This window comes from Choloepus didactylus, chromosome 8 (genome assembly GCF_015220235.1).
Source record: "Choloepus didactylus isolate mChoDid1 chromosome 8, mChoDid1.pri, whole genome shotgun sequence".
In the NCBI taxonomy this organism is placed as follows: Eukaryota; Metazoa; Chordata; class Mammalia; order Pilosa; family Megalonychidae; genus Choloepus; species Choloepus didactylus.
In genome coordinates, this window is record NC_051314.1 from 9,968,157 (window position 1) to 9,994,754 (window position 26,598).

A 26,598-nucleotide genomic window follows, 5' to 3' on the forward strand; every position below is an offset into this window, starting at 1 on the left:
AGGAGTGTACTTTGGAATTTGTACTCAGATATGAAATACTTGATCTGTGCTTTTCAGAAACAGTTTGTGGATCTGATTTCCTCAAGGTTTGGAAGCAAAAGTTACCGGATTGATACATCATTAAAATGTGCCCATTGGCCCTCTGTAGGCATATTCCTGATTTTATAATAACAGAAAGTCCTAATCTTTAACAAACAGCTCTCTGGAAGGGAAGTGAAGAATATTAAATAATGCTGAGCTTGGTATTTTAAAATTGCTTTGTATCTGTGTTCTAGCTGTGGCTTGATAGTTGTGTGGTTCCTCCTTTGTCCCCTCCACCAAAAGACGAAGATTTTTTTGCCTCTCATGTTTCTCCTGAGGTATGTATTATGCCTTACATAATTTTGGAGTGGGCTGACACTGTTGTAAAGGGTATATATTTAAAATGTGTCAGTCAGGATTCAGGATACAGGCTAAGCTGCTGTAACAAACAAACCCAAAATATAGCCATTTAAACAAGATAGAAATTACTATCTGTGATGGTTAGGTTCATGTGTCAACTTGTCCAGGTTATAGGACCCAGCTGTCTGGTCAAGCAAACACTGGCCTAACAATTGCTGTGAGGACGTTTGTGGCTGGTTAATAAACCATCAGGCTGGTTTATTAAATCATCAGTCAATTGACTGCAGCTGTGACTGATGACTCACCAAAGGCGTGTCTTCCATAATGAGAGAATGCAATTGGTTGGATTTAATCCAATTAATCAGTTGAAGCTTATAAGCGAGACAGAGGACCTTCACTTCTTCCTTTGGATTCAGGTGAATCCAAATTGAGGGACATTCTACAGAATTCTTGACTGGGACCCTTTAACAGTTTCAAGGTCATGACAAAGACTGAGAAACTGTCACCGACCAGAAGAGACTAAGGAGACATGAGGACAAGATGCAGTGTGGCTTCCTAGGTGGGATCCGGGAACACAGCAAGGATGTCAGTGGAAGAACTGGTGAAATCTGAATCAAATCTGGAGAGTAGTTAGGAGTGTTGCACCTAAAGGTGATTTCTTAGTTTGGACAGATGTGCCATGGTATGGGAACGTTAGGGAGAGCTGGGTCAAGGGACACAGCAACTGCTGTACTATCTTTGCAATTTTTCTGTCAATCTTGAGGTATTCCAAAATAAAAGTTGTATTAAAAAAGGAGAAGTAAGAAATGTGAGCCATTGAAACAGAGATTTAAGAATACGCATGCTGAAAGCAGTGACACCAGATATCTGCACACCAATGTTCATAGCAGCAATATTCACAATTGCCAAGAGATGGAAACAACCCAAATGTCCTTCAGCAGATGAGTGGGTAAACAAAATATGGTATGTACATACCACGGAATACTACACGGCAGTAAGAAAGATGTCATGAAACATATGACAACATAGATGAATCTGGAAGGCATAATGTTGAGCGAAATAAGCCAGGCACAAAAAAAGAAATATGTTACCACTAATATGAACACTGAAAAATGTAAAATAAATGGTTTATAATGTAGAATATAGAGGACCCAGCGATAGATAGCAAATAGTGAAGGGGGAATGATAACCTAATAACATAAGTTATCGTGGATAAATGTAATGTCCTGGGAATGCTCAGGAATGACTAAGGTTTGTTAATTTCTGGTGGGTATGGTAGGAAGACGTTCACAGAAATGTAGTTATCTTAGGTTATCTGTTTTTCTTATTCCTTTGTTGGGTTATAGTCTGTATGTTTTCTTGGGGTAGAATAGGAACATCTTGGAAGTAATGTAGTTATTTTGGGTTATTTGTTTTTTATTATTCCTTTGTTTTGGTTTTGTTTGAAATTTTTTTTTTAATTGGCTGTTTTTCTTTTTAATTTTTTGATAAAGTTAATTTTTAAAAAATGAAAAAAATATGCAGAGCACCCCTGAGGAACTGGGAGAAAATGAAAAAAAAGAATATGCATGTTTTAATGTCATCTTTCCTTCCCACTAATCCAGGTCCTCCGAAGGTGACTATTTTAGTTGTTAGGTTTTTTTCCTGCTCTGAATTGTTTTTTTAGCATGGTTTTCTTGCTTTGTCTGCTAATGACTCTTCTCATCTCACCTCAGGTGAGTGGCACAGCAGGGGCATCAGCACAACCAGAATCGTTTTTAACGCCAAAGGCTGTGGAAACCACACCAGAAAATACTGAAGGTGAGTCTTTAAAACTGTCAGTTGATGCTAGTCTGTGGTTCAATGGCACACTATGAAACAATTAAAAACCAAGATGTAGAACATATATTAACAAGGAAAGACATCCATGATACAGTATAAAGTGGGGTAAAAATTTACTGACCATGGAATATGACCTCATTTTTGTTAAAATAAAAACAAAACAAAACGAAAACATACACCCAGAAAACATTCAGCAAGGAACACATAAACTTGTTAACTGGAGGAGGAAATTACTAAGGATTTTCACTTTCTTCCTGATAAAATGATTGGATTTTTATAACGATTATGTTACTTTTATAATCATAAATCAAGATTTTGATTAAAACTGTGTTCTATAAATAGTTGATACCAATGATTCACCTTATAGGGTTTTTGTAGGATTATATTTATTGTAAATACACTTATATTTATTGCTTATGTTTTAAAAAATCACTTATATGAACAACATGAATCAAGAAGTGAATAAATTGAACATTTCTGTTTTGAAAAGTACTTTAAAGTCAAAACATAATAAACTGGGGAAAAATGTTAAACTGGGAGATGTGATTTGCAATCTGTGATTTTTTTCACATTTCATTTTTTATGCTTATGACCTTAGATGGGTGCAAATAAGACTTTTGCTAACCTCTAACTGGACTTTAGGTTTCTGATTTCTTAGAATTATACCACCCTGCAGCCACACTGACCTGTCTTTCCTTCCTTTTTGCTTGGAGTGGGAAGCTCTCCCCTGATCTTCCCGTGGCTGCCCCCTTATTTGAGTCTCAGCTCCAAATCATCTCTGAGAGCTTTGTGCAGCCACCTGAGCTAAAGCAGCCCTCCTGGCCATAATCTCGCTTACTTCTTTTGTCTGCTTCCTAGCACAACACACACAACTTCTGGAGGTTATTGGAGATAATCTGTTTTCTTGTTCTCTGTTTGTCCCCTCCACTGGACTGTGAGCAACTTGAGGCAGAGATTCTTTTTTTAAGAAAAGGAATCTCCATAAAGGAAGAAGAGAATTCTTAACATTCTTCTAACAAAGAGAAATAGTGGGTTATGTATCTTCTAAAAGTGCAGATGATAATTTGAATATTGTTTCCTTACAATCGGCATAAAAGGCTTTTTGAGATTGAGGGTTACATGCCACAGGTGATGCATTTAACCTTTCAAGTCCAGATGTTTCAGTTTGTTTTACTAACAGAAACCTAAGGTAACTAAATACAGAACAAGATTTTATTCTTACTGATATATTTCAATCTACATCCTTAACTGAGGAGTTCTTCCTAAAAGGTTTTATTGTTTAGAATTGCATCTCCTTTTGCACCTGCAACAGTACTTTGCTCTTTCTCCATCCAGAATTTTTCTTAAGCAGCTGCTGAACAGGGAGACCAGCTGTCTCAAGGATTTTCCCCGGATTTCATTTATTAGTATTGGGTGACAAGGTACAGTCTTGAGTAAACTTAAGGATTACAAAATGAAAAGGAGAAAGCAAAAAAAGAATTTTAACAAGTACAAATGGGGCATGAAGTTCTTTGTTCTTGTTCATTGCTGATTCTCCAGGGCCCAGGGCAGCTCCAGGCCCATAGTGGGTAATCCCTAAGCTCCTTTTCTAGAAGTTCTCCATGTCCATGCATCCTGCTTTGCCTGTTTAAATGCCTTACCTGAAGTTTATCTTTTAAAAATGAAACAAGTGAATTTTCTCTAAACCATCTGCCATTATTGGCCTGCTACTATTCTAGTAACATCATTATTGAGATGTAATTCATATACCATAAAAGTCACCCATTTAAAGTATACAGTTCAGCAGTTTTTATTATATTTACAAAGTTGTGCCACCATCACCAATATCTAATTCTGGAGCATTTTCAACATCCCCAAATGAAACCCCATACCCATTAGTAGTCAGTCCCATCCTCGTCTGTCCCCAACCCCTGGCAATTTACTAATCTGCTTTTTGTCTCTATGGGTTTGCCTGTTCTGGACATTTCATATGAATGGGATCATACAGTATGTGGTGTCTTGTGACTGGCTTCTTGTGCTGAGCTTGTTTCCAAGACTCATCTATCTTGTAGTATGTGTTAGCTACCTCATTCCTTTTGATGACTGAATAATAGTCTGTTGTATGGATATACCACATTTTGTTTATCCGTTCTTCAATTGATGGATTTGGGGTGTTTCTACTTTTTGGATATTATGAAAAATGCATCTATGAACAGGTATACAAGTTTTTGTGCAGATGTATATTTTAATTTGTGTTGGGTATATTCCTAGAAGTAGGATTACCAGGTCATTTGGTTACTCTACTTAACTTTTTGAAGAACTGCCAGACCATTTTCCACAGTGGTTACATCATTTTCTAAACTCTCCAGCAATGTATTAGGATTCCAATTACTCCACATCCTCACCAACACTGGTTGTTGTCTGTCTTTTTTATTATAGCCAGCCTAGTGAACGTGAAATAGTATCTCGTTGTTTTGATTTGCGTTTCCATAATGACTAAAGATGTTGAGTGTTTTTCATGTGCTTATAGCCATTTGTATGTGTCGTGCATGCACATGCTTGTGTGTGTTTTTGGAGAAATGTCTAGTCAAAACCTTTGCCCATTTTTTATTGGGTTGTTTTTTTATTGTTGAGTTGTAAGAGTTGTTTATGTCTTCTGGATATGAGTCCCTTGTGAGAGATATGATTTGGAAATATTTTCTCGCATTCTGTGGATTGTCTTTTCACTTACTTGTCCTTTGAAGTACAAACATTTTCAATTTTTATAAAGTTCAGTCTATTTTTTTTCTTTAATTGCTCATGTTTTTATCATCATATATATCTAAGAAACATTCCCTAATCAAAGGTCATAAAGATTTACATATAGATTTTCTTCTAAGAGTTTTATAGTTTTAGCTCTTATGTTTAAGTCTCTGACTTATTTTACTGTTTGTGTATGGTGTGAAGTAGGGTTCAACTTCACTCTTTAGAATTTGGATATCCATCTGTTCTGGCACCTTGTTTAAAAGACGCTTCTTTCCCAATTGAATTGTCTTGGCACGCTTATCCAAAATTAGTTAACCATAAATGTAAGGTTTGTTTCTGGATTCTCAAGTCTATTCCATTGATCTTTGTGTCTATCCTTATGCCATTGCCATACATCTTTATTACCATACTTTATATAACTGTTCTGGGTCACTTGCATGTCCCGTGTGAATTTTAGAACCAGGCTGTCAATTTCTACAAAGAAAGACAGGTGGGTTTTGATAGCATTGAGTTGAATATGGAGATCAATTTGGGGAGCATTGCCATCTTAACAATATTTAGTCTTCCAATTCATAAACGTGAATTATCTTTCCATATATTTAGGTCTCTTTAATTTCTCTGTACAATGTTTTGTAGTTTTCTTTGTAGAAATCTTGAACTTCTTTTGTTAAATTGATTACTAAGTATTTTATTCTTTTTAATGCTATTCTATAAATTCAATCAGTTTCTTAATTTCAATTTTGTATTATTTACTGCTAGTTTATAAAATACAATTGATTTTTAAATATCTAATATCCTGCAACCTTACTGAATTAGTTTATTAATCTAGTAGGTTTTTTTAAGTGGATTACTTATGTTGTTCTATATACAGATGATGTCATCCTGAACAGAGATAGTTTTACTTTTTCCTTTCTGGTCTATATGCCTTCTGTTTCTTCTTCTTGCCTTATTGCCCTGGAAGAACCCAACAAATGATGCACAATACCTATATGCTGAAAACTACAAAATGCTGCTGTGAGAAATTAAAGAAGAGTTAGATAAATGGTTAAAGAAGAGTTAGATAAATGGACAGATAAACCTTGTTCATGGGTCAAAGACTCAATATTGTTAACAGTCAGTTCTTCCCAAATTTATCTATAGATTCAGAGCAATACCAATCAAAATACCAGCATGATTTTTTGTAGAAATTGACAAACGATTCTGAAATTCAAATGGAAATTCAAAGACCGAGAATAAAAGTGAAAGAAAGTGAAGAACAAAGCTGGAAGAGTGACTACCTCATTTCAAGATGTAACATAAAGGTACAGAAATCAAAACTGTGGTATTCTTATCAATAGGTCAACCGAATAGTATAGGCAGTCCAGAGAGACACTCACATATATATGGACAACTGGTTTTTTTAAATACCATTTTATTGAGGTATATTCACATACCCTACACTCATTCACAGTGTACAGTTATTCACAGTACCATCATATATGGACAACTGATTTTTGACAGAAGTAAAAAGGTAGTTCAGTGGTAAAATGGTCGTCTTTTCGAGAAATGTCATTGGCACAATTGGATATCCAGACTCATAAAAAAAAAGAGCCTTGACTCATATCCTTATGTTTTATCTTGACCCATACCTTATGCTTTATCTAACGTGAACTCAAAATGGATCACAGAGCTACATGTAAAATTTGAAAATACAAAACTTCTATATGGAATCATAAGAGGAAATTTTTATAAACTGGGGTCAAGCAAAGATTTCTTGGGCAGGACACTAAAAGCCCAATCCATAAAAAATGAATTGATAAATTGGACTTCAACAAAATTAAAAACTGCTGCTCTTTGAAAGATACAGTTAAGAGAGTGAAAAGAGAAGACACAGACTGAAAAAAATATTTGCAAAGCATTTCGTTAGCAAGGACTTGTGTCTGAAATATATAAAGAACTCTTACATCTGAACAATGAGAAGACAGACAACCCAATTAAAAATGGGCAAAAGATTTGAACATGCTATTGGGGTTTGAATTGTGTCCCCAAAAAAAGTCATGTTCAGGACCCAAGCGCCGGTCCTGTGGGTGTGAACCCATTTGTAAATGGGGCCTTTGAAGGTGTTATTGGTTAAGGTGCACCCAAACTGAATGAGGGGAGTCCCAATCCAATATGGCTGGAGTCCTTTTAAGCCAAGGAAATTGGACACAGGAAGCTACAGGAAGTGGCCAGAAGCTGGAAGTCAAGGGAACCCAGAAGAGAAAAGAGGAGACGCCACCATGTGCATTGCCATGTGACAGAAAAGCCAAAGATCGCTGGCCCAAGGAAGATACTGACCCCAGAGGAAGCAAGCCTTCTAGCCTTCTAGCCTCTGAAACCGTGAGCCAGTGAATTCCTGTTGGTAAGCCAACTCATTGTATGGTATTTGTTTTAGCAGCTGAGAAACTGAAACAGATTCTTTTCAACTGAAGATATACGAATGACCAATAAGCACATGAAAATATGCTCACAGGGAGTCACAAAGTAAAACCCCTATGAGATAACTGCACTCTCATAAAAATGGCTAAAATTAAAAAGACTTATAATACCATGTGTTGGTAAAGATATGGAGCAACTGGAAGCTTCTTACTTTGCTGGGCGGGGAGAGAGTATAGCATGGTACAACCACTCTGGAAAACAGTGTGGCAGCTTCTTATAAAGTTAAATATACACTTATATTAGGATCCAGCAATTCTACACATACGTATTTACTGAGAGAAATGAAAACCTATGTCCAAAAAAGAGCTTGCTCACAAACGTTCATAGTGGCTTTACTCCTAAGAGCCCCAAACTGGAAACACTTGAAATGTTTATTAACAGCGACTGGATAAACAAACTATAGTGTATTCAAACACTGGAACTCTAATTAACAGTGAAAAGAAATGAATACTGATACATACAACATGATTGAATCTCAAAAACATTATGCTCTATAAAAGAAGCCAAACAAAAGAGCACCTACTGTATGAATTTATTTAGATTAAATTATACTATCAGTAAAATTAATCTATAGTGGCAGAGCAGACCACTGGTTGCTTAGACTCTGGGTTGGGGTGGGGAGGATTGACTGCAAAGGGGAATGAGAGGATTTATGGGGGTAATGGAAAACTCTATATCTTGATTAGTTTTACAGTTATATATGTTTTTCAAAATTCATTATACTATATGGGTGCTTTTTATTATATGTAAACTATACCTTAATAAATTCTAATTTTAAAGTAACATGCAACTTTTAAAAATGTATTTTTTAAGGAAGGCTAAATAGTCTTCCTCACCAGGATCATTTTTTTAGGTAAACTAGAAAATAGGGCATATTTCCTGGCAACTGAAAATTGAGGTTTCTGTCAGTGATATAATTGGTGTTAGAATTTCCAGATATTAACATATATTGGGTATGTGGTACACATATGTACTAGATATCTCAGAATAAGTTACTTCAAAACACTGTCTTAAAGTAGAATTCCAAATGATATTTATTAGGGAAATAACTAATATTTTTATTCTACAAAGCAACTAGATAAAAAAATACTTCTATTTTAATGGACTTTTTATTTAATTAAAAAAATTTTGATGAATAAAATAGCATATGTTACCAAAAAGAAAGATGATCACTGATGATATTGGATATTGGATAAGATATATAGTATTACATATTCAAAAGCAAGTGTGATGAGTATGTTTTCTGCGTTGATATCAATATTTTTAACTTTCAGGTAGACAAGAAAAAGGACCAAGTGTGGAAGACCTTAATGTACCAACAAAGGCTGCTTTAGGTAATATGCAAAAAACCCTGTATTTTGATTTAGAATGAGTTTTATTAAGAAAAAAATGAGACATGTCTTTGCATTTTGCCTAGGTATCTTATGATTTATAGAGTAATATGGCACCATGACTAAATCAACTGAGACTTTATTAAACAAAACAGTACTGTTCTATTTTAGACAACTGGATGAGTATAAAATGCAGCAGCCTATCACCTACCTGAGATTGCTGTTGATGCTTTTGATTTGCTGGTTTATGTTCTCAGCTTAAGAAGGGGTCAGAGCATTTGTTCCTCATTTCTCTTTACTCAAGGACTCAACATTTTCTTCTTTTTCTGATTTTATAATTAGTGAACTTTAATTTTTACTATCAGGGAATTATAATTTGAAACTGGTGTATAGTACCTTGTATTTGTTGAAGAGCACCTGCTTTGGTGAAAAATAACTGAACTCTTGGGAATGTGCCTGATATTCTTATCACATATTAGACTTGTAGGAGATGGGGAACACGTTACATGACCGCGGCAATACAAATCTAAGAGGAAGTAATGGAAAGAAAATTTTCCACGGCTATCTTTTCACACTTGAAATGTAGTGGTGTTATTCTCTCATGAGGGCTAAAGATTTTAATCTTTTGTTGTTTATGATTTTATGCTGCATTTTCCTATTAAAACACATCCTCTTCTTTGTGAGAAAAAATACATGATTTTATTTTTACTAGGTCTCTTAAACATAATTCTAAAAACAGAACATAAAATCTATTATCTAAATTTACCCAGAAAATAATTTTTAAGAAACATCTTCTAAAAACATTATATATTTTTGGTAACTACTACTAAAATAATAGAATGCTTTGTATTTCTTATTGGTTAATATAATAAAAGCTGAATATAGGTCAAGGTAGAAAGCATACCACTAACTGCTTTAGTTGTACACATAATAACTGGCTAACTTTATATTTTAAAATAATTTTTAAAGTTTTTGAAGAGTGGAGTTTAACTGGAGAGTTTATTCTATAATAGATTTTTTTAAAATGCTCCTGACAAAGGCAGTGGATGGTGCAAGCTCAGGTGTCCCACCTTGCTCTTTTGGATCATTTATTTCCCTTTAGTATGGTGTTCAAAAAATATGCACTCTCTTAGTTTGGATTCTACCTGGAATTATAGTTCAAGAGTATCTGAGTATTCCATTTCGATGAAGCTCTGTTAATCTAAAATGCGCCCATATCCTTAAGTCTTCTAGATGACAAACTAAGTGGAAAATGTTATGGTCTCTTAAATAATAATGTATCTTAGGTTATTAAAAAACACACTAAAATTGAATGATTATGATTTCTATTGATCTGACTTTTTAATTTTTATTTTTTGACAGAGGTTTCCTCTATCATAAAAAAGAAACCAAATCAAGCTAAAAAAGGAGTGAGTATTGTAAATATCTGGTATATCCGCTCTGAAATAGCTTGTACACTCAAGAAGCCAACTTTGTCATTTTAGTTTTATTTATTTTTATTTTTTATTTTGAGCCATATGATAGTAAATGTGGCTTTTGATAGAATATGTTTTGTTCGGTGAGGTAAATGTTATACTTAGTGAATATTTTCTAGACTGCGTGTTTAATATTTCTTCAGTCTATGGCAAAATACAAAAAAAATTTAGTGAGGTCTCCTGGGAGATTTTGTTATGTTTGTGTCCCTGTAAGCAGTGGCGTCCCGTGCAGCTCGGAGGGCAGCCGTCTGGTGGGCTTTCAGACACGGGTGCATTGAAGGGCACTGACTTTGGAGGCAGGGCCAGGGCTTGAATCAGGCTTTGCAGCTCACTGTCTGTGTGGTCGTGGCCAAGTCACTTAACTTGCCTGAGCGTCAGTTTCCTCATCTGTAAACTGGGGAATAATAATAAGACCGACTACACAGAGCTGCGAGGCCTAAGAAAGAGAACAAATGTAAAGCACTTGTTACAGCGCCCGGCACATCATAGACCTTGGTAAGTGGTGGCTGTGTTGAAGTCTTCGGACAATCTGGGTAGAATTTAATCTTGAATATCTTCTAGCTCGGGACCAAAAAAGGAGGTTTGGGAGCCCAGAAACTGACGAATAAATGCTTTAATGAAATTGAGAAACAAGCACAAGCTGTAGATAAAATGAAGGAGCAGGAAGACCTGGCCAGGGCGGTGCCTAAGGAAGAATCAATGTAAGTTTAATTTAGTTACAGTAATATATTCTTAGTTAATAAGTCCATTAATTAAGCAACTCTGAGATTTGCTTTTCAAATGCCAGCGATTTTTAAGTGGAGGAGGTAATGCAGAATTTAGTTTCATAAAAACTAATATCACATTGTCATGCAGAATGGATTGGAAAGGAAAGAGACTAGTGGCAAGGAAGCGCAGTGACGATTTCTGGTTGGAGTTGTGAGGGCAGGACCCATGAAAAGATGCTTGTTCTAGTTTGCTAATGCTGCTGGAATGGAAAACACTGGAAATGGATTGGGTTTTATAAAAGGGGGTTTATTTGGTTACACAGTTACAGTCTTAAGGCCATAAAGTGTCCATCAATAAAGTGTACCTTCACCAGAGGATGATCAATGGCGTCCAGAAAACCTCTGTTAGCTGGGAAGGCAGGTGGCTGGCATCTGCTCTAAGTTCTGGTTCCAGAATGACTTTCTCCCAGGACGTTCCTCTCTAGGCCACAGCTCCTCTTCAAAATGTCACTCTTGGTTACTCTTGGGGCATTGTCCTCTCTTAGCTTTTCCGGAGCAAGAGTCTGCTTTCAACAACCATCTTCAAATGGTCTCTCATCTGCAGCTACTCTCTCTCAGCTTCTTCAAAGTGTCCCTCTTGGCTGTAGCTCCTCTTCAAAATGTTGCTCTCAGCTGCACTGCGTTCCTTCTGTTTGCCAGCTCATTTATATGGCTCCAGTGATTTAATTTAGACCCACCCTGAATGAATGGGGTAACACCTCCATGGAAATTATCCCATCAGAGTTACCACCTACAGTTGGGTGGGTCACATCTCCATGGAAACACTCAAAGAATTCCAATCTAATCAGCACTAAAATGTCTGCTCCACAAGATTGCATCAAAGAATATGGCTTTTTCTCTGGGACATAATACATTCAAACTGGCACAGTGCTCACCCTCATTAGTCATTAGGGACATGCAAATCAAGACTGCCTTGAATACTGCTGCACAGCCACAGGGGTGGCTGTAATCAAAAGGCAGATAATAGCAAGTGTTAGTGAATGTAGAGAAATTGGAACCCTTGTACTTTGCTGGTGGGAATGTAAAACAATGCAACCACCGTGAAAATAGTTCAGCAATTCTTCAAAAACTCAAAGCATAGAGTTACCGTATGACCAAGCAATTCCAGCCCTAAGTATATATACGCAACAGATGTTAAAACATACATCTGCACAAAAACTTGAACATGAATGCTCAGAGCAGCATTATTCGTAATGGCCCCAAAGTAGAACCAACCCAAATATCCATCAACTGGTAAATGGGTAAGCAAAATGTGATATATCCATACAACAGACTATTATTCCATTGAAAGGAATGAGGTACTGATTCCTCATTGCAACATGGATGAACCTTGAAAAATTCATGCTCAGCAAAAGAAGCCAGTCACAAAAGACCATGTATCTTATGATCCTATATATATGAGATGTCCAGAATAGACTTGGCAGAAAGAAGAGGGAGAGAGGAGAATTCAAGAGAAAGAAGAAGAGGGAATTATGATGTCCATCCTGGGGAACATGCCTGGATTGGAGAAGTTGGAATGATAATGTGGAGCACCTTGAAGTCAGGCTGTGGTCCTCATTTTATCTGAGATGCAGAAAGAGCTCCTTAAGGAGTGACATGGTGAAGGGGGTGTTTTGGGGAAAAGTGGGTTTGGTAGTAATATCTAGGACAGAAAGAAGTAGGGAAGAAATGGAAGACAGGAGGCCAATTGAGAGACCAATTTTAAGTAGTCATTTAAAGCTCTTGAGAGGTTTTTATTTGGGTTGAAAACAGAACAGAAATATAGCAATCTGGAAACTGTGTGAGTGGGTAAAAAGGTCAAAAGGAGAGGAAAAAGGAAGGCAAATGTGACAGAAAGGAAAGGTGGCTTGGATTCCTGTTTTTCATATGTGTTTACTTTGTTTATGTGGCTTTTTTTTTTTTTTTTTTTTTTGTACTTTTAGCTTTGAGTTACTATAAACTATAAATGAAGAAAATAATATCTATTTTATGGGGTTGTTTTGAGGATTAGCTTAATTAATGCTCATTAACTTGCATCCAATAACCCCTGTAATTTCTCAGTATTCATTATAGAATAATGAATATATATAAAAATTATAAAATAAGCCCTGATAATTTGAAATTGATAGATATTTCTTATTGTCATTCAACTCTTGGAAGATAGGAGGCAGCACCAAACTGTATTTAGGTTAAATATTTTAAATTCTTTATATAAAACTTACTTTGCATTTTCACAGACTTCATTTCAATTTCTCTTATTAGATTAGATTTTGACCCTGGAAAAGGGGGAAGGTTAAATTAGAGTGTTTAGATAGCTTCTCTTGGTGTTTGGGAGTGGGCTCTATCCAGATTGATTATGCTTGGGTTGGCAGTGGTGATGGTGGGGGTAATCTGTAGGTAACCAGTTACCTTGGGGTTTTCTGAGGGAATGTGTAAGATCAGGTGCCTGATCAGAACAAAAGAGATGGAATATGGAAATCAGCAGCTCCTTCCTAAGGGTGAGGTGGATGGAGAAGCATAGAAACATGAAGATGAGCATATTAATATTAATATCAATATCAATATTAGAATTAACACCAGCCTTCACTATACCTTTCATTAGAAGCTGTTTAATACATCGTAAAGGCAAAGATGCAGATCATGAGATTTTTAGGAATTTGATTTGGGAACTCACCTTGGCACCTTTCATGCCACTGTTTGAGTCACTGTCAACTGCTTCTCAGACCATTGCAGCTCAGTGTCACCAGTGCTGTGTCGGCTATGAGAAACTGCATGTTTTTTATTCTTAAGTCGTGACAACTTAGTTCTTCTGCAAGTTAATTTTTTAAATGTTTTTAATGGCTGTAAATAAAGTTATTTCGGCTGGGTAAACTGCCAGGAGCAGCATTGTTTATTGAACTATCAGACTGTGAAACTAATCCCACCATGCAGTGCCCTGATCTTGCCTTCTGGCAGTTTCTCAGCCATCCTTGGAGGTGGTCTGTGTGCATCAGTTGGCAGGAAGAGCAGGAAGAGGCAGAGCTGCTGCCTGATTTCTGACAGATGCACCGGGATGTTCCCGTTTGATCTCAGCATCCTGCAGGCCCCACCTCGAGCCTGTACAGGGAAGAGGCTCCTACTGTTTTCAGAAATGTAATGTTCTGGCTTCTTAATTCCATTAGTGCTTGCCGAGTTGTGGTACAGGAAGGCTGAATGTTGAAATGCATGCTCTTAATGAGTGATGGACCCAGTCGCAGGTCAGGTGTCCTGAGAAGTAAAGCTTTGCCATCTCATGTCTTTCTAATAGACCTTATTCATTCCCATCCATTTGTCTGCAGAAGAATCTGTTGCTACCGTCATATCTATTTGTGGTTAGGAACAGATTTATCACTTCCTCCACAAATTATACTTGAAAGAATATTATTTATTTGCTGAGGAATAAAATGAGTATATTGCTATAACCTATTCTATAGGAATAATAGTAAAGAAAATAAACTGCCAGATTAAAACAGACCAGAGAAATCATGCTTGACTCTTTAAAGGAAAGAAACAGAAAACAAGATTGTATTTTCCCAGTAAGAAGTCATTTCCTATTACTACATAGAAATTTAATTATATTAATGTGGAATTTATGCAGTTCCTTTCTTATGAGGAATTTATGGCATTTTACATAATTTTTTAAAATGAATGATGACTTAGAAATACTTATAAATTAGGTATATCACTTTTCAGGGCCCTGAAATTTTGTAGCAATTCTGTGAATATGATGTAGTCCCACTGTTGTTGCTAATATAGGCATAGTTTTCTTTATAAAAAATAAAATGTGTATTGTATTTTTAGAAATATGAACTAAGGACGATTTTTTATATATCTCTTTACCCCTTTGGTGCATTATTCGTAGTGAATATTTGATAAATAGATGATTGGTAGCTGGCTGGTAGTGCTGAAGAAACTGTTGGCTGATGAATGACTAGCCTAGTTTAAATGCTCTCAGAAGTCTGATTACATAAAGAGACTCTACGGAAACTTCTTTTGCAATTAAGTTATCCCTCCCTAATTTATCTATTTGTGAAGTTTGTATATATTATCTCAAATCAGAGCAAACCAGGGACTAAATTCGCACTTTTGATGTGTAATGTGACAATGTAATAACATATTAATGCAAGTAAGAAATCTTGCTTTTTACTACCTTATATAGAGAGAATTTAGGTATATAATACATTATTATATAATAAAAGATAATATAAACTATTATTATATGAAAATAAGAAATATAAACTAAACTGGAACAATAATGTAAACTCAGCAGCAACCAAAAGGTGCCTGTAAAAACATTCAGATTTTCTTGAGTGTCTACTCTAAACAGACCAGTAGGGGAAAAATGCCAGCTTTTATTCATAATTGTTAATTATGGAAAGAAGCACAAAGCTAAAAATACAAACTTAATGTATTTAGTTTTGCTTAATATCTTGATTTAAGAACACAGGGTTAAAGCTAATCAAGGAACATTTGGTTTCCCTCACAGTGTTTCATCATTACGATTAGCCTATAAAGATCTAGAAATTCAAATGAAGAAAGATGATAAGATGAACATTAGTGGCAAAAAAAAAGTTGAATCTGAGAGACTTGGCATGGGATTTGGAAACTGCAGAAGGTATGTGAGACTGTGTGTTCTTGGAGTTCAGATAGACACTAGTTTGCTAATCATGAATGTATTTTCCTTGGACTGTATTAATTTCAACTTTAGAAGTATTTTCTTATTTTCCTTCCCTTCTTTACCTGTTTTGCTTTACTGTAGTATTTAAGGTAGTGTGAAAAATCCCAAACTCGGTTCTCAGAAGAAAGGAAACAGGCCTGGCCCATCATGCAGCACACACTGGAGTGAATGCCACAAACATGTCTGATATATGTTGACTGTGTTTTGCATAATCAGTTACAGCCCTCACAAAAGTTTAATATTTTTGGAGGTTTATACCAAAAACTAGGATTATTTTTATTGCTTGTGTTTTAACTCCACTAATAAATTTATTTTTGTTCGGATTATAGATTAACACATGATTCTCCGGTGAAAACAAAAGTCTATATGAGCTAAATAATGTCATTTTTTTCTGTTTTATTCTCTGTTTTCTTAAGTGGTATTTCACATTCAGTGACTTCAGACATGCAAACCATAGAACAGGAAACACCCATTGTGGCAAAACCAAGAAAAAAGTACACTGATGAAGATGATTCGTATTTCACTTCTAGCTCAAGGTAATCTATTAAAAATCATTAACAAAGTGTCATTTTGAAAAGCAGTGCCTGGTATGGACTTATTAGTTTATTTGCATTAGGAGCAAGCACAACTCAATTTACTTCATTGTTTTAAAAGCTTGGGCTAGAGCCAAGGCTGTCCTTTAGACTAAAAGTTGGTGAAATATTTATAAATAGACAATGTTTGCTGATATCAAAGTGCTTGATAATACAAGCAGCAACCAAATAGTTAAAATTTGAAGTAGTGTTTATCTGAAATGTGAAATTGGAGAATTATGCAAAATCTCGAAGGTATAAGTTGGGTAGTCTTGTTTTGATATCAGCTAGCAGTTGGAATGTTTTACAGCTGTGTCTTAGGGCTTCAGAAGATTCTTTTGGTCCAATCAGCAGGAGAGAGTATGAAACTCTATTAGTGTGTATATATTTAGTAGTGCCAAACTATTGCACTTGAGGGGATGTGGCGATGAGGTCTGGGTCCCCATCCTTCAGCATCCTCGGTCTAGCTGAGACGAGATTCATAACTCTGGTGTGAAGCAGACCATGGAGAGTGCTCTGGCTCAGGTTCAGGCAACCAGCAGGGCAAGGAAAACGAGTTGCAACTAGAATTAACCTACTTTGTGAGGTTCTTCCAAGAACCTGACCAATACTGGGAGAGACCTGCTAAAAAGGCACCAACTAAATCTGAGATTCTGGAGGTGAGCATCAGCCGAGAAGCAGAGGGGTAGGCCCAGGAGCCAGATGGCCCAGGTGTGACCTTGGACAGGTTATTTAACCTTGGCGCTGTAGCTTCCTCATATAGAACTTAGGGATGCCAACAGTACCTACCTCATGGGGTCATTGGAAGAGTTAGATGAGTTAATACTAATGGATTGTTTGGAATAGTGCTTGGCTATTATTATTGTTATGTTTAGCTGCTATTATAATATAGAAACTCAGTTCAAGGGACTATGTGGCTCAACCTAAATGTTTAATTACTATTGTTACTACTAGATGTTTCAGTAACCACATGAAGTGACCTTTAGGTTAGGAGTTCATGAAAACCGAATGTCAGTAAGAGGTAGTGCTTACCGGTGGGCTCCGTCACTTATTTCTCAGAGGGCATTGGAATTCTCTGCCAGTTATACAGTCTCAAATCATTTTCTTAAAAGATGTAAATATATGTTAACTATTAACCAGAATCTAATTTTGAAATTATATATTTTCCTGTCAACGTTCATAGATAAGGAATTGTATAAAAAGAAATATACTTTAAAAATCCTCTAAGCATTGCTCCAGATTATTTAAAGTCCATGTATTTTACACCCCCCCCCCAAAAAAAAAAATTTAGTAGTGTAATGGTGTTCCAATTCAGTACTTTCAGGAACTGGATGATTTTATATTTGCCTGTCTTGAATAACCTGTATAATACACCAAATTTTACTTTATTTTGAGGTTATACCCCAATTTTTCCTTTTAAGAATTTTTAAAGAAAATACATTTCATACAGGATAAAATTAAATTTGTTATTTGATTTGCAAGCTGCATGCACATCAGATTATTTCAAATATAGCTGTTAAATGGGGAATGAGGTGGGGTTGAAGGAAACTCCTAGGGATATGGGTTCCCATTTGCCTGCTTGGCTTTTCCACACCTTGTTGGCTACTTCACTGCTCATTAGCAACCCCTAATAAGGTAGCTAATGGTACAGGAAGGAAAAGACAATAAATTTCAAGTTAAATCATACTGTTGCTTAGTAACAGGGTTGAAAAGAGAAACAGCACAAAGGAGGAGGTCCCCCATTGAGGGCCCTGAGAAACTTCAAGACAGGCATAACCAGCTCTGGGTCATGAGACAGGCAGACACACAGACGTCTGTGGGGCTTTATCTGCCTTTTAGGGACCTCAGGAATCCTTTAGGCTTCTCTTCCTTCAAAGGATTAGTCAAAAGAATAAGTCCTAAAGGTCTCTATTGCTGTGAACCAGTTACTTATGATTTGAAACCTGGGAGCAGATGGCAATTTCCTATAGACCACACTTATTAGATTTCCTGCCAGAGAGACCTCAGTGCACTGTTTATCATGGCCTGCAGGCTGTCAGTTTTCTCTTCCTCCTCGGTGAGGTAACTGCTGTTAGTAGAACAAGGGCACTGTTAGGCAATTTGGCACTAAGGTAAAGTAAACATGGATTCTGAAAGCAAGCTGATGAGTTCCATGAAGAGCTCTTATTGCTTCCAAATTATTCATTAGCCCATTAGAACTTGAATATTATGAATTATGAAAGAGCATTTGCTGTTTCTATTAAAAATAAGATCAACCATATCCTTGATTTTTGTTTTGTCTCAAATTCCGTTATTTCCAGGATATAAACAATGTAATTATGTATTGAGTACAAAATAATGAAACTAGAAAATTTGCTCAGCCTTAAAAAATCAGTGTGGCCTGAAATGGAATAGAATTGTCTATAGCTATAATAGTCAGATGCAGAGTGATAGTAGGGTGCTCTTTGAAGGGATTTTAAGAGATGTTTTCAGGGTTGGGAGGGCAAAAATAAAAGCATTGAGAACTGGACTCTAGAATTCAAAACATTAAAAAGTCAATAAAGGTTTGGAAGTTGAGGAGGGCTGTTGTGTTTCTTCTGGGGGGGGGGGGTAGGGGCAAGTGGGCCAAGGCTGTTAGTCAGTCATCTCTACCCAGTCCTTCCAAGGGGTGGCTAGAGGCCTAGCTGGGCATCTGTCTGTCCCCCAGCCAATTTCTGGGCACCTCCTGCATTGTGTAGGAGTGCAGATAGCCCCTCGCGGTGGGCAAATCTAGGAAGAGACATTCCCCTCCCCGGGTGCATGGAATGCTGTATAGTCAGTGGGATCTAAGCAGAACAGCTTTCTCTCTCCTGATTTTTTAATGGTTCAAACATTTAAAAAGAACCCAATGCCTCTACATTCTCAAGAAGTACTTTGGCATATATCAATGCAGAAGGTTATTTCCTTGGCATGATGCTAAATCTGCAAAATCCCAAATCCCACAATCTGAGTTGTAAAGAACCTTGAAGGTCTGGCCACCACCCTGCCATGCTTGTACTCCGCTTTGTACCCTTTCAGGTGGCCATCCAGCCTCTGCTTGCACTCTTCCTGCAGTGGAACATTCTTCCTTCTTATCAGGGGAGCCCATTCAGTCCACAGGCAGTTCCATGAGGAAACACTGCCCTAAATGTATATGTCTTCCTGGGTTTCTGAGCTCAAATCAGCCTTGCTTTGGTAAACCTGTTCATAAGCCCAATGAGGGCAGGGACAAAACGTGTCTCCTTGCCCTGTATCTTTACCTGGCAGGGTGCGTGCCCCCTATGGGTGCTTATTAAATATTTTTAAAATTCCTCATTGAATTGGTCTTACTTCTTTCCCTTGGGCCCTTACAAATAAGTCCTTCAAATATTTTAAGATAACTTTCCAGGCCAACATGCCTGGAAACCTTCCCCCTCTGATGTGATTTCATGTTCCTTTGTCATCCTGGTCTCTCTACTCAGAACAGCGTTCGGGTTGGCTCTGTTCCTCCAGCAGAGCCCATGAACCAGCCATTAGGAGCACATGAGTGACCTGGTCAGTTTCTAGCTGAAATCTAGACACACCTTGTATGCTGCATTTTCCTTCCTGGAAAGGAAGGAGAGAGAAGGTGATTTAATCTCAAGGACCTTCTTGCCAAAGAAGGCAGAAACCTCATTTTCTCTATTATCCATATAAAATGACATCATCTGCCTCAAACAGCAGGCTCTCCCCCCTCCACCCCCCCTTTTTTTTCCTGCCAGGAAAAAAAGTATATTTGCTGTTAGTATTTTTCCCCCAAATCTCAGCTCATCTGGGTCCTTGAACTATTTGTTTTTCCTAGCTCATGCTGCCCTGTTAGAGTCATCTTGAGTTGCGTGCCCTTCCAGCTGCCTGGGCTTTCCATCTTTTGTACAGCTTCTCCTCACATTGGAGCTTGTTGCTCACCCTGGTTTCCCAGGTACTTCCCCATTCTCACCCTCTGCATTCTCTTCAGTCATCTTTCCTTTCCTAACACTTGCACCTGGAATCTGACCCTCTCTCCTCTGAGATTCTTGAAATCTGCCTTTATAAGGAATACATATCAGCCCATGCTCTTTTTCCATCCTAAGCTGTCATGAATTCTAAGATGGCATGATCACTCTTTATTAAGGCTCTTGGCACTTCCACCTTGCCTATCATTCTCTGTCCTCAACATTAGGCGTACTCTGCTGCTTTTAGTCAAAGATTTTCTGTAACCACCCAGGAGTGAAGGCTGCCACTTCTCTCAGAGCAACACCCTGTTCAGTGATGCTCAGCTACTGGAAATACAAGCCAAGCCAGAAGGCCAGCATCTCCTCTGAGACAGTTACAGATCAGGACAATTTTGCTTCAAGCTCCAGCCTAAAGAACATCTGCAGAATGGTCCAGTGATCTGAGTCCATGAGGAGGTCAGTTAGCATCATTTACATTAAATGGTGTTATGATCAGTGTCTTAAGCCACTCTTGATATGAAACGGAGTGTCAGCAATAAGCTCCTTGAATGGGGTCAGTTCTCCAGGCCCAGCAGCATTATTTGTGACTACCAAGCTAAGCAGAACTAGACCCAAAGAAAATTAAATGTGTAAATCTGTGTTGGATAATGCTCAAAGATGCCATGTGCTGTCTGAACAGGCTTGTTTATGCTGCGGTGATAAACATCCCCTGAATCTCAACACAGCAACAGTTTATTTCTTGCTCAAAGTCTGCTATGGGTACAGGTAATTGTCCAGAGTGTCTGTCCTCCGTGTGGCACCTTGGTTGTCCAGGCTGATGGAGGTTTCACCTGCCTGAGGCTGCACCACCTGGAAAACACTACTTCTTCCAGGGGGCAAGGGAAGGGAGTTGTGGGCCAGTTGAGCACTGGCACTTTAGAAGCCTTGGAAACGACGCCTCATCTCTAATGCTGTTTCATTGGCCAGATCCTGTCACATGACCACCCTAGCTTCAGGGGCTCAGGGAAGGGCAGCCGCCCACATACCCATCATGGGGGAATAGCAATAAGATCCTCCCGAGTCACTGTCCTTCTCTTTCTCGCGCAGGTACTTTGATGAACCAGTGGAGTTAAGGAGCAGTTCTTTTTCTAGCTGGGATGACAGTTCAGATTCCTACTGGAAAAAAGAGACCATCAAAGATACTGAAACAATTCTGAAAAGCACAGGCTATTCAGACAGGTATGAAAAGCAAAATTGTGGAACTGTAACAGTGCATCTATGCATCTCAAGGAAAAAAAATAGTGATAAATTAAGTGAAAACCTTTCTAGGATTAGTAAATGATTTTGTTCTACTAATTAAGACTATTCTTTTTTTTTTTTAATGCAACTTTATTGAAATATACTCACACACTATATAATCCATCCAAAGTATACAATCAGTGGCTCACAGTATCATCAAATAGTTGTGCATTCATCACCGCCATCAATTTTAGAACATTTTCATTACTCCAAAAAAAAAAATAAAAATTAAAAAGAACACCCAAAGCATCCCATACCTCTTATCCCCCCCTATTATTTAAGAGTATTCTTTTTATTTTAAGTAAGTAATTCTACATCAGGGGGTGCACATCAGAATCACTGACGGACCTTTTAAAAAACATTTATTGATGGGCCTCTTTCCTGAAGATTCTGATTCCATGAGTCAGGAGTGGCCAAGTCCAGGAATGTGACACTTTCCTATCATTTAGGGTATTGTTTACATACAGAAAATTTTATCTTTTTTAGGTAGCAGTTCTGGGAACTTTGACAAGTACATATAACTAGCACCAAAACCAAGATATAAAACAGTTCCGTCACCCCCAGAATTCCTCTGTACCCTTTGTGGTCATCCACCTCCAGCCTCTGGCAGCCACTGGTATGGTTTATGGCTTTACTGTTTTGCCTTTTCCAGAATGTCATAAAATGGAGTCATACTCTGAATATTTTCCCCATAAGTTCAGTAGCAAGACAAGTAGCCTTCTCTTAACATCCTAACATTTTACTGGGTGGTGTGGCCCATACAGTCAGACAAAAGAATTAACCTATTCATTTTGTAAAAGAATTGTCTTTATTCCATTTAAGATGTATGTTTATATAGAAAATTTAATAAACTCAACACAAACTTACTAGAATTATATTTGAGTATAGCAGGATTTAAGGTGAAAGACCAAAATACAACATTTCTACATAGTGGCAAAAAAATGGAAACTAAAATTTAAAATCATTCCTTTTATGATACAACTAAAAAAAGAAATGCTTACAAATATATTTTTAAATATGTTCAACCTGTGCATTGAAAACTGCAGAGAGGAAATAAAGTCAAAAAAAAAAAAAACATGGAGTCATACAATAACTGACCATTTGAGTCTAACTTTTTTAACTTTCCATGGTGCATTTGAGATTCATCCTTCTTGTTGTATTCATTCCTTTTTTATTGCTGAGTTTGTTTATCCATTCACCTGTTGAAGGATATCTGAGTTGTCTCCAGTTATTGGTGATTATGAATAAAGCCATTGTAAATAGTCACATACAGGGGGAAAATAAGTTTTCCTTTCACTGAGGTGAATACCTAGGAATGGGGTTGCTGGGTCATATGATAAGTATATGTTTAACTTTCTAAGAAACTGCCAAACTGTTTTCCAAAGTAGCTGTAGCAGTTTGGATTCCCACCAGCAATGTATGAGAATTCCATTTGCTCTACATTCCCATTAGCACTTGGTATTGTCAGTTTTTTAAAATATTCGCCATTCTGATAAGTGTGTGGTTATATCTCATTTTGGTTTAAATGACTGATGTTGTGCTTATTTCATGAGATTATTAGCCATCCATGTCTTCTTTTAAGAATGTGTTCAAATCTTTTTTTTTTTGTTTGTTTTGTTTTGTTTTGTTTTTCGTTTTTTGTTTTGTTTTGTTTTTTTTTTCCATTTTTATTGAGATTGTTCAGATACCATACAATTATCCAAAGATCCAAAGTGTACAATCACCTGCCCCTGGGTACCCTCATACAGCTGTGCATCCATCACACTTAATTTTTGTTCAATTTTTAGAAACTTTTCATTACTCCAGACAAGAAATAAAGTGAAAGATGAAAAAAGAAAAAAAAGAAAAGGAAACTCTAAACCTCCCCTATCCCTAACCAACCCCCCTCAATTGTTGACTCCTAGTATTGATATAGTACATTTGTTACTGTTTATGAAAAAATGTTGAAATACTACAAACTGTAGTATATAGTTTGTAATAGGTATATAGTTCTTCCCTATATGCCCCTCTATTATTAACTTCTAATTGTATTGTCATACATTTGTTCTGGTTCATGAAGTGATTTCTAGTATTTGTACAGCTGATCATGGACATTGCCCACCATAAGATTCAGTTTTATACATTTCTATCTTTTGACCTCCAACTTTCCTTCTGGTGACATGTATGACTCTGAGCTTCCCCTTTCCACCTCATTCACACACCATTCGGCACTGTTAGTTATTCTCACATCTTGCTACCAACACCCCTGTTCATTTCCAAACATTTAAGTTCATCCTAATTGAACATTCTGCTCATACTAAGCAAGAGCATCTACATTTCTTCCACAAGGCAGGAGGGAGAATCAAAGAAGTTAGAGATGCAAAAGAAAGAGGAAACAAAAAAAAAATGACAGCTAGGAAGCAGCAAAAGGAAAAATAACCTTAAATCAAAGTAGAGTAAAGAATCAGACAATACCACCAATGTCAAATGTCTAACATGCCTCCCCTATCCCTCCTTCTTATCTGCATTCACCTTGGTATATCACCTTTGTTACATTAAAGGAAGCATAATACAATGATTCTATTAGTTACAGTCTCTAGTTTATGCTGATTGCATCCCTCCCCCAATGCCTCCCCATTTTTAACACCTTGCAAAGTTGACATTTGCTTGTTCTCCCTCGTAAAAGAACATATTTGTACATTTTATCACAATTGTTGAATACTCTAGATTTCACCAAGTTACACAGTCCCAGTCGTTATCTTTCCTCCTTTCTTGTGGTGTCTCACATGCTCCCCATCTTTCTCTCTCAACCATATTCATAGTTACCTTTGTTCAGTGTACTTACATTGTTGTGCTACCATCTCCCAAAATTGTGTTCCAAACCACACACTCCTGTCTTCTATCACCCTGTAGTGCTCCCTTTAGTATTTCCTGTAGGGCAGGTGTCTTGTTCACAAAGTCTCTCATTGTCTGTTTGTCAGAAAATATTTTGAGCTCTCCCTCATATTCGAAGGACAGCTTTGCTGGATGCAGGATTCTTGGTTGGTGGTTTTTCTCTTTCAGTATCTTAAATATATCACACCACTTCCTTCTTGCCTCCATGGTTTCTGCTGAGAGATCCGCACATAGTCTTATTAAGCTTCCTTTGTATGTAATGGATTGCTTTTCTCTTGCTGCTTTCAGGATTCTCTCTTTGTCTTTGACATTTGATAATCTGATTATTAAGTGTCTTGGCGTAGGCCTATACATATCTCTTCTGTTTGGAGTACGCTGCGCTTCTTGGATCTGTAATTTTATGTCTTTCATAAGAGATGGGAAATTTTCATTAATTATTTCCTCTATTATTGCTTCTGCACCCTTTCCCTTCTCTTCTCCTTCTGGGACACCAATGATATGTACATTATTGTACTTTGTTTCATCCTTGTGTTCCCGGAGACGTTGCTCATATTTTTTCATTCTTTTCTCCATCTGCTCCTTTGCATGTAGGCTTTCAGGTGTTTTGTTCTCCAGTTCCTGAGTGTTTTCTTCTGCCTCTTGAGATCTGCTGTTGTATGTTTCCATTGTGTCTTTCATCTCTTGTGTTGTGCCTTTCATTTCCATAGATTCTACTAGTAGGTTTTTTGAACTTTTGATTTCTGCTGTATACATGTCCAGTTCTTCCTTTACAGCCTCTATCTCTTTTGCAATATCTTCTCTAAACTTTTTGAATTGATTTAGCATTAGTTGTTTAAATTCCTGTATCTCAGTTGAAGTGTACATTTGGTCCTTTGACTGGGCCATAACTTTGTTTTTCTTAGTGTAGGTTGTAATTTTCTGTAGTCTAGGCATGGTTTCCTTGGTTATCCAAATCAGGTTTTCTCAGACCAGAACAGGCTCAGGTCCCAGAAGGAAGAAATATTCAGTATCTGGTTTCCCTGCGGGTGTGTCTTAGAAAATTGCTCCACCCTTTGATGCCTCAGGTCACTGTGCTTTTCTGCCCAGCAGGTGACGCCTGTTAGCCTATAATTCTTGACTGGTGTGAGGCAGTATGGCCGTGTTCCCCCAGGCTCTGGGGTCTGGTTCTGAATGGAAAGGGCCCCACCCCTTTCCTCCTAGAGAAGACAGACCCCTCAGGTGGAGGTCATTAGCATTTCAATGGTCTCGCTCTCTGCTTGTGGTGTCTCCACCCTTCCCAGAGTCACAGCCCTGGAAACTGAAAATGGCTGGGGCTTTCTCCACTGAGCCAAAAAAGAAACAGATAGTCCCCTTCAGACCCAGTCCGAGGCAACCCTCCGGCTCTCCCAGGTCAGTCGTCACCCAAAGCCTCTGTCTGTTTTTTGGGGCTGCATACCTGTAGTGAGCAGTTCACACTCGCTACTTAAAACCCCAGTTGCAGCTCAGCTGAGCTGTATTCGCTTGCTGGGAGAGAGCTTCTCTGTGGCACCACGCAGGTCCGCAGCTCAGGCTATGGGGGAGGGGGTCTCCCGACTTGGATCCGCAGGTTTTACTTACAGATTTTATGCTGTGTTCTTGGGCATTCCTCCCAATTCAGGTTGGTGTATGATGAGTGGATGGTCTCGTTCGTCCCCCCACAGTTATTCTGGATTATTTACTAGTTGTTTCTGTTTTTTTGTAGTTGTTCCAGGGGGACTACTTAGCTTCCACTCCTCTCTATGCCGCCATCTTGCCCCTCTGTCTGTGTTCAAATCTTTTACCCTTCTTTTTAAATTGGGTTGTTTGCTGTCTTATTATTATTGAATTTTGACAGTTCTTTATATATTCTGGATCCAAGTCATTTATCAGGTAAATGTTTTGCAAGGATTTTCTCACAGTCTGACTTCTTTCAGATTATTATTTATAATCCCATTTTATCTTTACTATTGGCTTATTATTTCTACATCTTTGAAAAATTTTAGTGGTGGCCCTAGGATTTACAATATACATCTTTATTAAAATCTCCCTTCAAGTAATATTATACCAGTTCACATGTAGTGTAAGGATCTTATAACATTATACTCCCAATTCTTTTATCTCATCTTTATGTTATTGTCATATATTTTACTTCTATATATTCGATAACACAGAATACATTGCTGCTGTTTTTGCTTTATGTAATTATCTTTTAGAAGAATTAAAAGTAAAAAAAAAATGAACTTTATATTTATTTCCATGTATGCCATTTCCAGTACTTTTCATTTCTTTGTGTAGATCC

General features: G+C 37.4%; 1 protein-coding gene across 1 annotated transcript in view; it reads left to right on the plus strand.

Moving 5' to 3' along the window:
- ARFGAP3 (ADP ribosylation factor GTPase activating protein 3) overlaps nucleotides 1-26,598 on the plus strand; it is a 69,537-nt gene that overhangs the window by 23,682 nt on the left and 19,257 nt on the right. Inside the window, exons 5-12 of the mRNA XM_037845677.1 lie at nucleotides 276-359; nucleotides 2,097-2,181; nucleotides 8,658-8,717; nucleotides 10,077-10,123; nucleotides 10,751-10,890; nucleotides 15,440-15,568; nucleotides 16,048-16,167; nucleotides 21,237-21,368. Of these exons, the coding sequence (XP_037701605.1) occupies nucleotides 276-359; nucleotides 2,097-2,181; nucleotides 8,658-8,717; nucleotides 10,077-10,123; nucleotides 10,751-10,890; nucleotides 15,440-15,568; nucleotides 16,048-16,167; nucleotides 21,237-21,368 (797 nt within the window). The remainder of the gene's footprint in view (nucleotides 1-275; nucleotides 360-2,096; nucleotides 2,182-8,657; nucleotides 8,718-10,076; nucleotides 10,124-10,750; nucleotides 10,891-15,439; nucleotides 15,569-16,047; nucleotides 16,168-21,236; nucleotides 21,369-26,598) is intronic.